This window comes from Euphorbia lathyris, chromosome 7, assembly GCF_963576675.1.
Source record: "Euphorbia lathyris chromosome 7, ddEupLath1.1, whole genome shotgun sequence".
Classification (NCBI taxonomy): domain Eukaryota; kingdom Viridiplantae; phylum Streptophyta; class Magnoliopsida; order Malpighiales; family Euphorbiaceae; genus Euphorbia; species Euphorbia lathyris.
Window position 1 is genome coordinate 56,885,329 of NC_088916.1, and position 13,407 is coordinate 56,898,735.

Below are 13,407 nucleotides of genomic sequence, written 5' to 3' on the forward strand. Positions count from 1 at the left end.
GAACAAGCAACAGGAGCAGCTGCAGCAAGCATAGATGAGAGGCGATCAGAATCAGCTGATGAAAGGAATTGCGCTACAGAGATGACCAGTGCGGAAATACGCAGAACAGTTGTACCTGGTGTGACCGACGATGAACTTGGTGATCTTCGCGGCGCTGCTGCTGCTGATACGCATGATGTTACGCTGCCGAGGATCGATTTTGCAACTTCGACGCCAAGACACTGGGGGACTTATGTTTATGTTGGTGAATGTAGCAGACCTGTACCAGAAGTGGAAGAGTTTAGGAAATTCCCCAGCATATTGCGTTGTGTTAGGGTGTTTTGGATCAAAATTGGTGTTAGGGTTTTTTTGGGATCAAAATTAGGAAATTCCCCAACATATTGTGTTAGGGCCTTTCTTCCATCACTAATCCATGATTTAGGATTTGAAGATTTATCTGTTGTCTGCTTTCGGATTTATTCAAGGGGTTTATTCTTAAGCTTGACAGCCTTTACTCTTTTAGTGAGTTAAGAAACCATATTTAAGAGAGAGAGAGAGTTGAAGAAACCCAGATTTTAGAGAGAGAAAGAGAGAGAGAAATTGCAGAAAAATGAAAAAATGGCGAAGAGAGAGAGAGAGAGAGGAGATAGGTTTTATAGAGATAATGTTGGGCAAAATAAATTTTAGGAGAGAGAAATGAAAAAATCTTTTTATTAAGGACATAAAAGTAACTTAATAATATGTGGGGACCATTTTTAATTTTTAAGGAGTGAAAATTGATGAGGTGTCATGTTGACCAAGTGGTTAACAGGGTTGACTGGTCACAAAAACCGGTTGTACACTTTAGTGGGAGGTCACCTAAAGTTTGTACATTTTAGTGTGCAAAATTGAAGGTTGTACACCAAAGTGTGATAATAGGTAAAAGTTGTACACCACGTATGTAATTTACCCTTAAATCATATAATATTATGATATGCACAATATGATTTAATAAAATATTATTAAACTAAAATATATTTATAACAATAATTTATTAATAAACTTTTCTAATTCAAAACTGACAAATAAGCTAGATTGGAATTAAAAAAAATTAAAAATAAAACAAAAATGTCAAATATTTTAAAGTAATTCTAATATTTTAGCATTCATTTTGATCCAACTTATTCTAACTTCTTCGGGCTTTTAAGCAAACATCATCCATTGCTCTCGATATGTCTTGTTTTCATAAAAAAAAAAAATACTACATGCAGCAATATATAAAGGATCACCAATGGGCAAGTTAATAATCTCATCCAATACTTGATTGCATTGTTCTATACTAGATCCACTATCTGTCTGCCCTAGTGTTTGAAGAATTGTCATCAATTATGTCATCTTTTGTTTTTTTCTGGTGTTTTGGACGTTTCTTCAAATTATTATCATTAACTACATATGCATTGGAATCATTCACATCAAGACCAATAAGTGAATCTAGATCTTCGAAAATTGATGGATTGGTGAATGAAGAAGATCATGATCCATCTGCAAATGTAGATTCTCCAAACTTGTCAAATGACATAGTATCTTTAGAAGGACTCATCCTTCCTTTCCAGTTGCACTTATACCATCAGACAATGATTTCATCTCATCTGCATATTATAATCCAATATAACGAAATTGTTTTGCTTCTAAAACTCTTTGTAACAAGATGAAATATTTGTTAATTATTTAATTAACAAATCAAAACATCAATACTAAAATTACTTTAGGTATTCATTCCATTCTTCAGCGTTCCAAGTAACAATATTTCTTATAAGATCATATCCATGTCCACTTTTTCTTAATAAATTTGACCATGCAATATACTTTTGCTTCAAATAATTCCACACATTCTTCAGTTGTTTCTGATTTAGTTTCATGTTCTTCTTTTCATCAAATGCTCTAATTATTTTATTCTAAGATTCTTTCTTCAAGCTACTACCTTGCTTCTCAACTTGATTCACTTGTTCAATGTATAAATCAATAAAAAATTTAACTAGTTTGGGATCTTTCCAATTAGCTTTGGTATTATCATTAGATGGCATATCTATATTCAAGAATCTTACTCAATTCTTAAGGCAAATATATATTATAGATATACTATCTAATAATTCTATCTAAATAACTTATGTAAATGATTATTCAAATACACTGATTCATTATTAAATTCGAGTAAAGTTTATAGACCTTCTAAAGATGGAACTTATTGACATTGTTCTTCATAAATCTTAGTAGTCCATTCAAATATAAGTTATACTAGCTATAAGAACGCATGCGACCCTTTGGTGACAATGTATATGATCCTTGCTTTTGGCTTTAATTACAACTATAAGAAGGTTCTCTAACAAGTTGTACATGTATTATAGATGATAAAATTGTGATTTTGTCCATTTTAGAGGTACCATTGAATTTTATTATAGGGTGAATTATTAACTCATATGTATTATTTACTAAAATTATCATTAAGGGTGAGAATTGCCTGAAACCCACGGAGATCCAAACTGAAGGGATGGGGAACCCACAAAATAGTTAGAGTTAGAGATAAAGATGAGTTATATTTTGTCTTTAAAGTAAAAAATTGAATGGGTGAAGAATATTATCTCCATCCCGTGTCCTAATAAATCCCCGAGAATATATATATATATATATATATATATATATATATATATATATAAAGTTGCATGTATTTAATTAATCAATGAGTGTTATATTTAATGTAAGGTGCTACTTATATATTTCTAGACTTTTAGTAATTGTAAATAGGTAAAGTCCAGAAAAAAAAACATGCGCTTTCACGAAATATCAAAATGGTACCTGAAAAAACTTAACACTATAACAATGATTGTTAACGACTTCAAAATTCAAAATTTCAAGAATTAAAGTTGTTTAGTATCACATTACTATGAAACAAAAATTTTATTTTTAAAAAATCATCAATGAAAAATTGATGACCTCAAAATTGAAAAATTCAAAGACCTGATGATTTCGTAAAATAAAAAATTGACTTCCATAGCAAATGTGGTACTAAACAACTTTAATTCTTAGAATTTTTTATTTTAAAGTCGTTAACAATCATTTTTATAGTGTCAAACTTTTTCAGGTATCAATTTGATATTTTGTGAAAGCACAAGGATTTTTTTGGACTTTACTCTTGTAAATATTTCACTGACCAATCTAGAACATTATCCTATCAACTAAATAAGAAACTACAGCAGAAAGTGGGTACTTAGATTGTTGAGAATGATTACATATTATATTTTGAACTTGACATGTACCTCCCTCAGTAGATAAACTGTTATAGTTAAAATCCTGTAAATAAATTGATTGTTTCTTAGACCTAAATGACTTTCTAGTCTCAGCTGGTGGCTCAAGAATTATTGTGACCATTTCAACATGTAAAGAATTAGTATATGTACTATCTCGTTGTATAGATGAAGAAATTTCCCTTACAGGCTTGTTTCTTTCTGCAGGAATATGAGAAAAACAACTATCCTCCATAACAAGAGTTTTCGAAAAAACAACGCATGAAAAAGTCAAATTGCAATTTTCACCATAGTTCTGTTTAATAGCAAAAGGAAAAGTAAATTCATGAAACACTACATCCCTACTCAGAATAAATTTTCTAGAATGTAAATTATAAAGTCTATACCCTTTAGTGTGTAAAGGATAACCTAAGATAATACACAAATCTGTCTTAGAATCGAACTTTGTCTGTCCTAGTCCCAAATGTTTAGCAAAAGCTAAACAACCAAACACTCTTAGGTGGTCATACACATGTTTCTTATGAAACAATATTTCATGAGGTGTCTTGTGATCCAATAAAGGTGTGGGATGTATATTAATCAAATATACAACATGCATAATACATTCATTCAATAAACTTAGTGGAAACTAAGCTTGTTACCTCAAAGCTCTAGTAACATTTAAAATGTGTTGGTTTGATGTATGACACCTTTGGTCTGATAAAAATCTTGCATATTAAACTCAGGGGCATTGTTTGTGAGATTAATCTTTATAGACATGTTAAACTATACAAACACAAAACTATAAAACTGTTCAAGCATAACAGTAACTGTGATTTAAATTCTAACATGTAAATCCAAGTATACATCATCAGCTCCTTGAACTTGTCCATAAAAGTAGATTGACTCCTTAAACTTTGTTAGTATCTCACAACTCCCTAAACTTGCTTATTTTGTATCACCAACTTCCTAAACTTGTCCATAAAAATATATTAGCTCCCTGAACTTTGCAACTGTCTCATCAGCTTTCTAAATTTGCTTATTCCGTAACAACTAAATACAAAACTTATTGAACCTGAATTCTAAAAATACATATTCATCTATTCGATAGGTAATTTTTTTCTCTTCTCCTACCTTTCAACCTATTATAAGAGTTAGTGTTTCAGGTTTGAGAGATCAAATGATGAGGATCGAGAGTTAGTATTATGATTTTTGTATTTAATTGTTACAGAATAAGGAAATTTAGTGAGCTGATGAGTTACTTGCAAAGTTCGAGGAGCTAATCTACTTTTATGGACAAGTTTAGGAAACTGGTGATACGAAATAAGCAAATTCAGGGAGTTCGTGAAACACTAACAAAGTTCAGAGAGCCAATCTACTTTTATAGACAAGTTCAGGGAGTTGGTGATGTATTAAGCCATAATTAATTGGGCTAAGGTGCAAAAATACCCCTGACGTATTGAGTCAGGAACAAAAATATTTATGTTTTATAATAGTGTCTGAAATTGACTCAAATTATCAGCGTTAAGGGTAAAATTGCTCGTGACCCAAAACATTAGGGGTATTTTTGCACATGAACCCTAATTAATTTATCTTTTTTATGAGTGATACCTTTTCCTCCTACGGTATATAATATCCCTATTTTTCTCATCAAGTAGCTCAAATGTGGATTTATCTCGGAATCAAGATTCATTGCTAAAAGGAATGACATTAAAAAAAGAATCACACATTTTAAAATCCATCAAGTTGCAGCAGCATCAGGTAATTTTCTCTACCATGGTGACCAGATTATTTCAACTTGGCCATGGATTGATTGACTATATAAGCAATATTACATGCATTTGTTCTGGATTAACTTGTAAATACGGGCTTTAAGAAGCTTGTACACCTTATGCATAAGGTCTTCACTTTTGTTTTCTCAATTTCCATTTCGGCTCAAGCATGTTAAATTTTCAGGTATCTGAGTTAAAGTGAGTATGGTCCTTCAAATATTTTCTCTAATTCCATGGAAGATATACGTAAACAAGTCAATGATTTCTTTATCATCCCTCAAAACAATTTCCGGATATTCTTAAATGGGTCACTCATATTGGAGACAACACAAACAAAACTTGTAATATAGTAAAAGAAACTTTTGAAGATGCATTGAAAGGAGTGATTGAGGCGGATGATGGTTTGCGTACTACACGTTTCTTAGAACTTGTTGCCGAGACATAATACAGTTCTAGAGTGCTAGGTCGGCTTGTTGAAGCTCAGAACCTGGATTATTATGACATTGACGGAGCAATTCATGCTTACTATGACATGATTTCTCAACCTTGTATGGTGTATAGAAATGGAAGAAGCAAGAATGCCAAATAAATGTACCTCATTGCATTCTATTCCAATGGATGGGAGTTTGAAGATTATTAGGGATTGTTTGATATCTGATATTGCAATGACTGTAGTGTGATGATCAGTTTTAGACCAAAAGAAAATTTGTGATGATCATTTTTAGATCAAATAATCCCTAACATTCTTGCTTCTTCCAATTTTCTACGCATCATACAAGGTTGAAAAATCATATCACAGTAAAAATGAATTGCTCCATCAATGTCATAATTATTTAGGTTCTGAGCTTCAACAAACCGACCTAGCACTTTAAAACTGTATAATGTCTCGACAACAAGCTCTAAGAAATGTATAGTGCGCAAACCATCACATGCCTCAATCATCCCTTTCAATGCATCTTAAAGCTTCTTCCACCAGATTACTAGTGTTGCTTGTGCTGCCACCCCTTTTAATATAAGTTACTCATTCAAGAATATATGAAAATTGTTCCGAGGCATGATGAAGTGATCATTGACTTCTTTATGTATCTTTTCCATGGAATTAGAGAAAATACCTAAAGGAGTATATTATTTTGAGGCATGGTGAAGTGATCATTGACTTCTTTATGTGTCTTTTCCATGGAATTGGAGAAAATATCTAAAGGAACGTACTGTTTAACTTCGATACCTGAAAATTTAACATGCTTGCCGAAATGGAAATTCAGAAAACAAAAGACAAGACCTTGTTCATGAGGTGTACAAGCTTCTTAAAGCCACTATTTACAATTACAACAATGAGTTTTTCCAGCATGTAAGACAACTGATACAGTGAATCAATCCATGAACAAATTGAAATAACTTGGTCACCATGTAGATAGAAGAAAATTACCTCATGTTGCTGACTTGATGGATTCTAAAACGTGTCATTCTCTTTTTAATGGCATTCCTTTCAGCAATGAATCTTGATTCCTAAATCCACATTTGGGACACTTGATGAAAACAAATAGGAAAGTTACATACCCTAGGAGGGAATGGTATGACTCATCAACGAATAAAAGCTATATACAAAAGCAAAAAGATAAATTAATTATTAAAAAAATAAAGGCTTAATGCATTGGGACTCTCTGAACTTGATCTAAAAAACTGATTGGCATTTGAACTTATAGAGTGTCTCGTTAACTTCCTAAACTTGTTTAAAGTAACTTATTGGCCACCTAAATTTGTTTAAAGTTACTTATTAACCCTTAAACTTGCTTACACTCATCTATAAATCACTTAACTTGCTTAAAGTGATATATATTGCAATTTGTTCAAATCATATCTTGGTTGACACCTAAACTTAGGGAATTAGAGAGTTAATCATGTCAATTTAATCAAATTCAGGAAGTTAACGAGATACTTTACAAGTTTAAAGGTCAATTGGCTTTTAAGCCAAGTTCAAGGGGGCGCCAAGCCAAAACTAAAGAAACAACTTACAATACTATATATATATATATATTACATTTATCTCAACAGGTATGAATGATCCAACCTTATCCATTCCTGATACGAAAAACAAGAATGTAATATGTTAAAATAATAAACTAATCCATTACTCAGGGTTGATCGTGGGCTATGAAATGAGGTGCGTCTGCCCAGATCCGTAATTATAAAGGGCCTAAAAAAATATTAGTATAGTGTATTTATAAAATATTTTTATAGTGTATATATAAATATAGATATGAACATGTAACATTAAAATTAATTGGTTCAGTTGATAGGAGGAGTTATCTAGTGATTTCATTTTAACTTTGAGGTTGAGGGTTCGAATCTCCATCTTTCCATTGAATCTAAATTATCAATTTATATATTGAATAAAAAAAATAACTATTTATTTTTTCCTCATCATTATTATTATCAATTTCAATTTTTTTCTTAAATTTAAATGTCAATTCATTTTAAAAAAAAAAAAAAGAAAAAGAAAATGTCAATATATATATATATTCAATATGAAAAATAATATACTTATTTACTTCTTGCAATTTTACATGAAACATATACTTGTTATTTTAAAACACAAATAATTCTAGTTAGTATACGCGTTACTACTGCACTACTAATTTAGCTTCCATATAGAAAATATTGCAATCTTAAACATAATGTTTAACAGTTAGTATTTTAATAAGAGAGAGAAATAGTAGTTTATCGAAAAATGAAAAAGAGAGAAAAGAAGAGTAGGAGAGAGAATTGGTCATTTTGAATTATGATTTAGCTGTCTTGCAGCATTATTTCTTTCACTTCATACATCTCTAAACCAGCCTTTCTTTCTTTCTCTCTCCTTTAGCTTCCATTTTTTGTTTTTTTGCAGATGAAAAAATCACAAGCAGCAGATCTCTATTTCTTCATTTTCTTGCAGATCTCTTTTGGCCGATCATCATCTATGTCATGTGGAATTCCACCCCACAATTTCTTTGTGTCTTTCGGTTTCTGTCTACCCGATCTCTATTTTTTACTATTTTTTTTATTTAAATTTTTTTCAATAAATCTTATAAAAACCGGGTTGCATCGGTTTCCGGTCCGATCTCCGGTTTCCGGTTCAACTCCGGACATGTCCGGTTTGTTGAAGATTCAACAAATCGGACTAATCCAGACCAGACTCCTGGTTGGTTTTCAGTTCGATCGGTCCGACCAGCCGGTCTGGTTTTTATAATAGTGGAAATTACACATAAAATATCTCATTTTCATCAATTAAGAAAGTTAGGCTAAAAACTGCATTATTTTGTTTATCGATGCTAATTGCCCTCTCCTAATAACCATATGACTAAATTAAAAGATTATTCTATGTAATAAAAAAATCATTCAGCCTCCAATGTAAAAATGTATATATGGAGGGGCCCAATTTATCATCTCGCCCTAGACCTCTAAAAGGTCAGGAACGGTCCTGCCATTACTACGTTATGGATATTTAATCCTTGTTTCACAAATCAAAGTACACATAATGTGATCCCTGACAAAGACTGTTGTAAAGTTTCTATTGTCATTCTATGATCATATATTCCGGGTAAATTACATACATGGTGTATAATTTTTACATATTTTCACATTTTGATGTACAACAAAAAAATTTTCACGCTAAAGTGTACAACCTTCTGGTGACCTCCCACTAAAGTGTATATCTGGTAAAAATGACCGGTCAACCCAGTCAACATGCTAAATTATCAATTTTTAACCCATATTTTAATAAAAATGAGACTCACTCATCATCTTCAACCTTATATCTTTATCTTTATTTTCTCTCTACTCCATTTTTATCCTATATCATTTTTCTCTCTAACTCTCATCTCTCATTTTTACTTTCTCCCTCTAGCTCTCCTTTCTCTCTCTAATTCTCCATTTTTCTCTCTTTTACCGTCAAAATTAACCAATTATGACTACCAAAATTAAGAAAAAAAGAACAATTTAAATCTAATTGGGAAAATAATTAGAAAAATTAATAAAAGTTTAGAGTAACAAAAAAGGTAAAGATGTAGGCATCAAAAAGTGAGGTGAAGGGTATAAATTTAAGAAAAAGAATTGGCAACTCTAGAATGATAGAAGAAAATGAATATTAAGTATATGAAATATAATAAATGGATTTCAAGAACACCTTGATTCCATTTTTCTGACTAGGCACGTGGCAAAAATCTGATATTGAGGAAATGTCATCCTTATGTACATAAAAAAAACTCTTTTTCTCACCTAAAGATTCTAAAATAGAATTTGAAATCATTAGAATGATCAGATCCTTAGTGGGCTTCATAGAATATCAACCATAAAAAAATTTGCTGCGTTTTCAAGTATGAATAATCTGCCAAATTCGTTCAGCCCTCGGTTAAAATCTGTAACCTGAAGATCTAGATTGTGGAGGGATAGGTGGTAACCGAACAAGTGTATGACAGCCATTTGAGTTAGAACGAGAGTTTATGTCACCATTTTATTCAGAATCATTCGATCACCGACTGTGACCATTTGATTTAGGTCTCCAATGAGACTACAACTTTTTATTGCAGAATTGAATGGAGAGTTAGAGGGAGAAAGTAAAAATGAGAGAGAAATGAGAGATAGAGGGAGAGAGAAAGAATTAGAGAGAGAAAGTAAAAATGAGAGAGACGAGAGTTAGAAAGAGAAATGATATTTGATAAAAAAAATAGAGAAGAGAGAAAATAAAGATAAAGATATAAATTGATGATTGGTCTCGTTTTCATTAAAATAATGATGAGTGGTCTCGTTTTCATTAAAATAAAGATAAAGATATAAAATAATGATGAGTGGTCTCGTTTTCATTAAAATATGGTTTAAAAATTGATGATTTGACATGTTGACTAGGTTGACCGGTTATTTTTATTTGGTGTACTTTAGTGGGAGGTTACTAAAAGGTTGTACACTTTAGTATGAATTTTTTTTTGATTGTACACCAAAATGATTCGGGGTCTGCTAACATGAACCATTATACAAAACTGAGTGCATAATATTGCCTAAAACAGAAAATTAAAATAATATTTCCTTTTCTAGTGATAGATATATCAAAATTAAAAACAGGAAGAACAATAGAAATGGAATTCAAGTTATCAGTCTGTCTTTGAAAACTAAATCAGCCAACATGTCAAAGATGTTATTATCATTACCTTGAAACAGAGAATTATCAGACATGAGAAGCACGTAATCTTGCTGTTTATCAATCTTGGCTGCATCAACTGGCCAAGCAAGACGCTGTGATATTACTTTCTTCTCAATAGCTTCGAGAAATTCCCTGGAAACTGGAACATGTATCTGCCTCAAGTTCCAATTAACTCAAATCAGAATCCCTCAAATTTTAATAAAAGAAATATTTGCAGAGACAAGACCGAGATTATCTACAGATGTAACTAAATACAAAATTGAAAAAATCAGAAAGGTAAAGATGAAGAAGAAAGGTCATACACCGGGATCAACGTGTTCAGTCAGGGGCTGATAATACACTGCACATAAATCAACTGCGCTTGTTCCTTCGTAGGAGCTGATACTAACTCTTTGTAGACCTTCCATAGCAACTGTTAACACTTGTTCGTTCCCCCACACAACCTGAATTTCCGTTCTTCGCTACTTTTAGTATTCTCATTACCTTCCTGATCTTCGAACCACCATAGCAGCAGTAAAAGAAAAACAATCAGATTAAGTAACTACACTAGTATAAAATAAAATCAGATAAGGAAAATGAAAATGAAATTCGTACAAAAACGGGAGAAGATCCTGAGTAAGCAAGAACTAGATTAACAGCACCTTCGCCCCTGTAGACCCAATCAGACGCATTCTTTTGCTCCAATTTAACCTCCATTAGTGAATTTGTAAGCTCTGCGTAGTTCACTTAAATCATTTAAAATGACAACTCCTAAGCAACGCAAAAAGCACCAAATTAAAAAAGAAAAGATAAAGAAAATTGTTACCTTACGAGACTGATCCAGGATTCCAAATGAATGGAAGTGTGGAAATTGAAAGCAAATTAAAAGGCAAGATGTTTGTTATACCAAAAAAATAGCTGAGGAAGAATTTGTTGCTATGAGAAAGCTGAATTTGAGTGAAGAGTAAAGCAGTAAAAGCATGGGAAGAAGATGACAGAAGAATCAGAATCCAATGCCGCTTTACTTGTTAGGAAATTAGAAATAAAATGTAAAACTGGCAATACCAAATGAGCATGTATGCATAAGCAAGCCCACTACTTTGGTAGTAGGTAGGCTCTAGACTTTCATGGGCTTGGCCCATATCTATCAAGCCTAGTTCAAATAGATTTATTTGACTTGAGTAGCCCAAATTAAAGCTAAATTTTACATACACATTCACTTTTTAAAAAATTATCTAGTTTTTGACCCGCGATATACAAATTCATCTTGATATACAGTAAAACCTCTATAAATTAATAATGTTGGGACCATGGAATTTTATTAATTTAAAAAGTTATTAATTAATCGATAAATTAATAATTATTAATTTATAGAGTGATTTTAAATTTTTTTAAAATAAAATTTAAATTACTAATTTAAATAAAGTTTTTATCTAAAATCAATAAACAAATAAGATTAAATGTGCATTATATAAGTTAATTGAACTTGGAAGTTCATTGTATCTATGTTAAAAATATTCAATGTATCATAGTTAATGAATTACTATATAAATTTATATAGAATGTTGTTTCAAATCATACCAAAAATAGACTTCTTATGAATCTGCCACAACGAATTTAGAGGAAGCAACCACTAAAAATATTCATAAACTTGAGGGGATGATTGGCCAGCTTGGTTACCGCAATCCAATGGATGTCAATCGGATTATCCAGGTGAAAACAATGAATGCTCAAGTTTAGAAGAAATTGTATCGAGCGTTAAGCAAAATTCAATTGAGGATGAAGCTGGAGATGATTCGGTACCTTTGAAACCAGTCACAAGAAAGGAAGCAATTATATCATCATCAACTCTTTACAATTTTTTTTGTTACAATTTGACAAGGATATGCCGGCACTTTTGAATGCACTGAGAATAGTTGGAGATGAAATTCAACTAGATTTAAATTTCAAGAAAAAACAAAATACTATAGATTCATATTTTTACTAAATTATCCTAAGTATGTATATCTATATATATTTCGCATATATATTTGAGAAATTATTAATTTATAGAGGTAATAATACAATGTATTTATAATGGGGTGGTTAAGTTGAACACGGATGGCTCCTGTCTCAACAATGGAAAGATCGCGGCTGGAGGCGTGCTCAGGGACGCGGGAGGTGCCTGGTTGTCTGGATTCACCCATAACCTGGGTTTGGGCTCATCCTTTGCAGCGGAACTTTGGGGTATTCTTTCTGGAGTCAAGCTTGCCAGAAATCTGGGTATTAAAAGGCTTGATGTGGAGTCTGATAATATGGAGGCTATTAGTATGATCTCTAATAATCATGCTTTTTGTCTTAGTAGCCAGAACCTTATCAAAGCAATAAGAAGTCTTGGCTCCTCCTTTGAGTCCTTAGAGTTCAGCCACATCTACAGAGAACAAAATCGAATTGCGGATCGCTTGGCGGCAGCTGGGCACGAGGGGATGTTAGGTGTTTCCACCCTTTCTGATCCTCCTATCTATCTTTCTTCTCTCCTTTTAGAGGACAGAGTTGGGGTTAGTGTTAGACGAGGTGCCGCGGCCTAATCTCCCGGGCGGACCGAGGGGTGGACAACCTCATGGCGACATAAGCGGTGATTGGCGCCGAAAGCAACCAATCGCGGAATCAAGCTGCTCGGCAGGACCGGAGCTCGGAGATATGGAAGAGTCGCCACCCACGAATGAGAAAATGAACACCGATCCCTTGCGGGAGACCGGTGTGGGTTCGGGAAACTTAGGTACGAGCCGAGAAGGCTAGCTCCTTTCCGGAGAAAGGCTACTAGGCACCCCGACATCGCCCGGTTATGAACCACCGGCCTCCTACTCAGCATGTTAGGCGATAACGGACTAATCGTATACTTCTTTAAGTTTAAAATTCATTTGAAACCCTTTTCTTTCTCTTTTTGGAAACCATTTTGAGCATATGATATTGAAAAGCCACATCAGTAAAGAATCACCCATTTATGTTTATACATACACAGAGAGGGGGAAGAAAGAAGTGATTTATTTACAACCGTATTTAAATGTTATGTTGTGTGTCTATTCTACATTAACTTATTTCCCCAAAACGATGTTTATTACATGGTTCGCACCTTAATCGCCGTTGGAATGATTTAGGTACGTTTTAAAACCCCGTTTGATGAAGCTTACCCGAGTCGCCGTTGGAACGACTCGAGTAATTGAAAACGTTAAAGTAAAAGCCTTTTAATAAGAAAACGTGGTTA

The 13,407-nt window shown here is 32.7% G+C and overlaps 1 protein-coding gene across 4 annotated transcripts; it reads right to left on the minus strand.

Annotated features, from left to right (window-relative positions):
* Positions 1 to 1,053: 1,053 nt before the first annotated feature.
* On the minus strand, positions 1,054 to 11,194 carry LOC136201317 (inositol-pentakisphosphate 2-kinase-like). Of its 4 annotated transcripts, XR_010673784.1 has the most exons (6): positions 10,990 to 11,194; positions 10,826 to 10,897; positions 10,487 to 10,671; positions 10,192 to 10,336; positions 6,438 to 7,090; positions 1,054 to 1,607 (listed from the first exon to the last, which is right to left on the minus strand). XR_010673784.1 is itself a non-coding variant. In XM_065991963.1 (5 exons), the coding sequence occupies exons 3-5, from the start codon at positions 10,589 to 10,591 to the stop codon at positions 7,029 to 7,031; spliced, it is 312 nt and encodes a 103-aa protein (XP_065848035.1). In that variant the 5' UTR covers positions 10,592 to 10,671; positions 10,826 to 10,897; positions 10,990 to 11,194; the 3' UTR covers positions 5,958 to 7,028. The 4 variants fall into 4 exon arrangements, 3 of the variants coding, with proteins under 3 accessions (XP_065848035.1, XP_065848037.1, XP_065848036.1); XM_065991963.1 differs by lacking the exon at positions 1,054 to 1,607 and having other exon boundaries at positions 5,958 to 7,090; XM_065991965.1 differs by lacking the exons at positions 1,054 to 1,607; positions 10,990 to 11,194 and having other exon boundaries at positions 5,958 to 7,090; positions 10,779 to 10,899.
* Positions 11,195 to 13,407: the final 2,213 nt, after the last annotated feature.

Coding starts and splice junctions, on each gene's coding strand:
- LOC136201317 (XM_065991963.1), bottom strand. CDS start 10,591: ATGGAAGGTCTACAAAGAGTTAGTATCAGCTCCTACGAAGGAACAAGC. Junction 10,337..10,486: donor CTGAACACGTTGATCCCGGT/GTATGACCTTTC, acceptor AACTTGAGGCAG/ATACATGTTCCAGTTTCCAG. Junction 7,091..10,191: donor TGATAATTCTCTGTTTCAAG/GTAATGATAATA, acceptor TTTTCGTATCAG/GAATGGATAAGGTTGGATCA.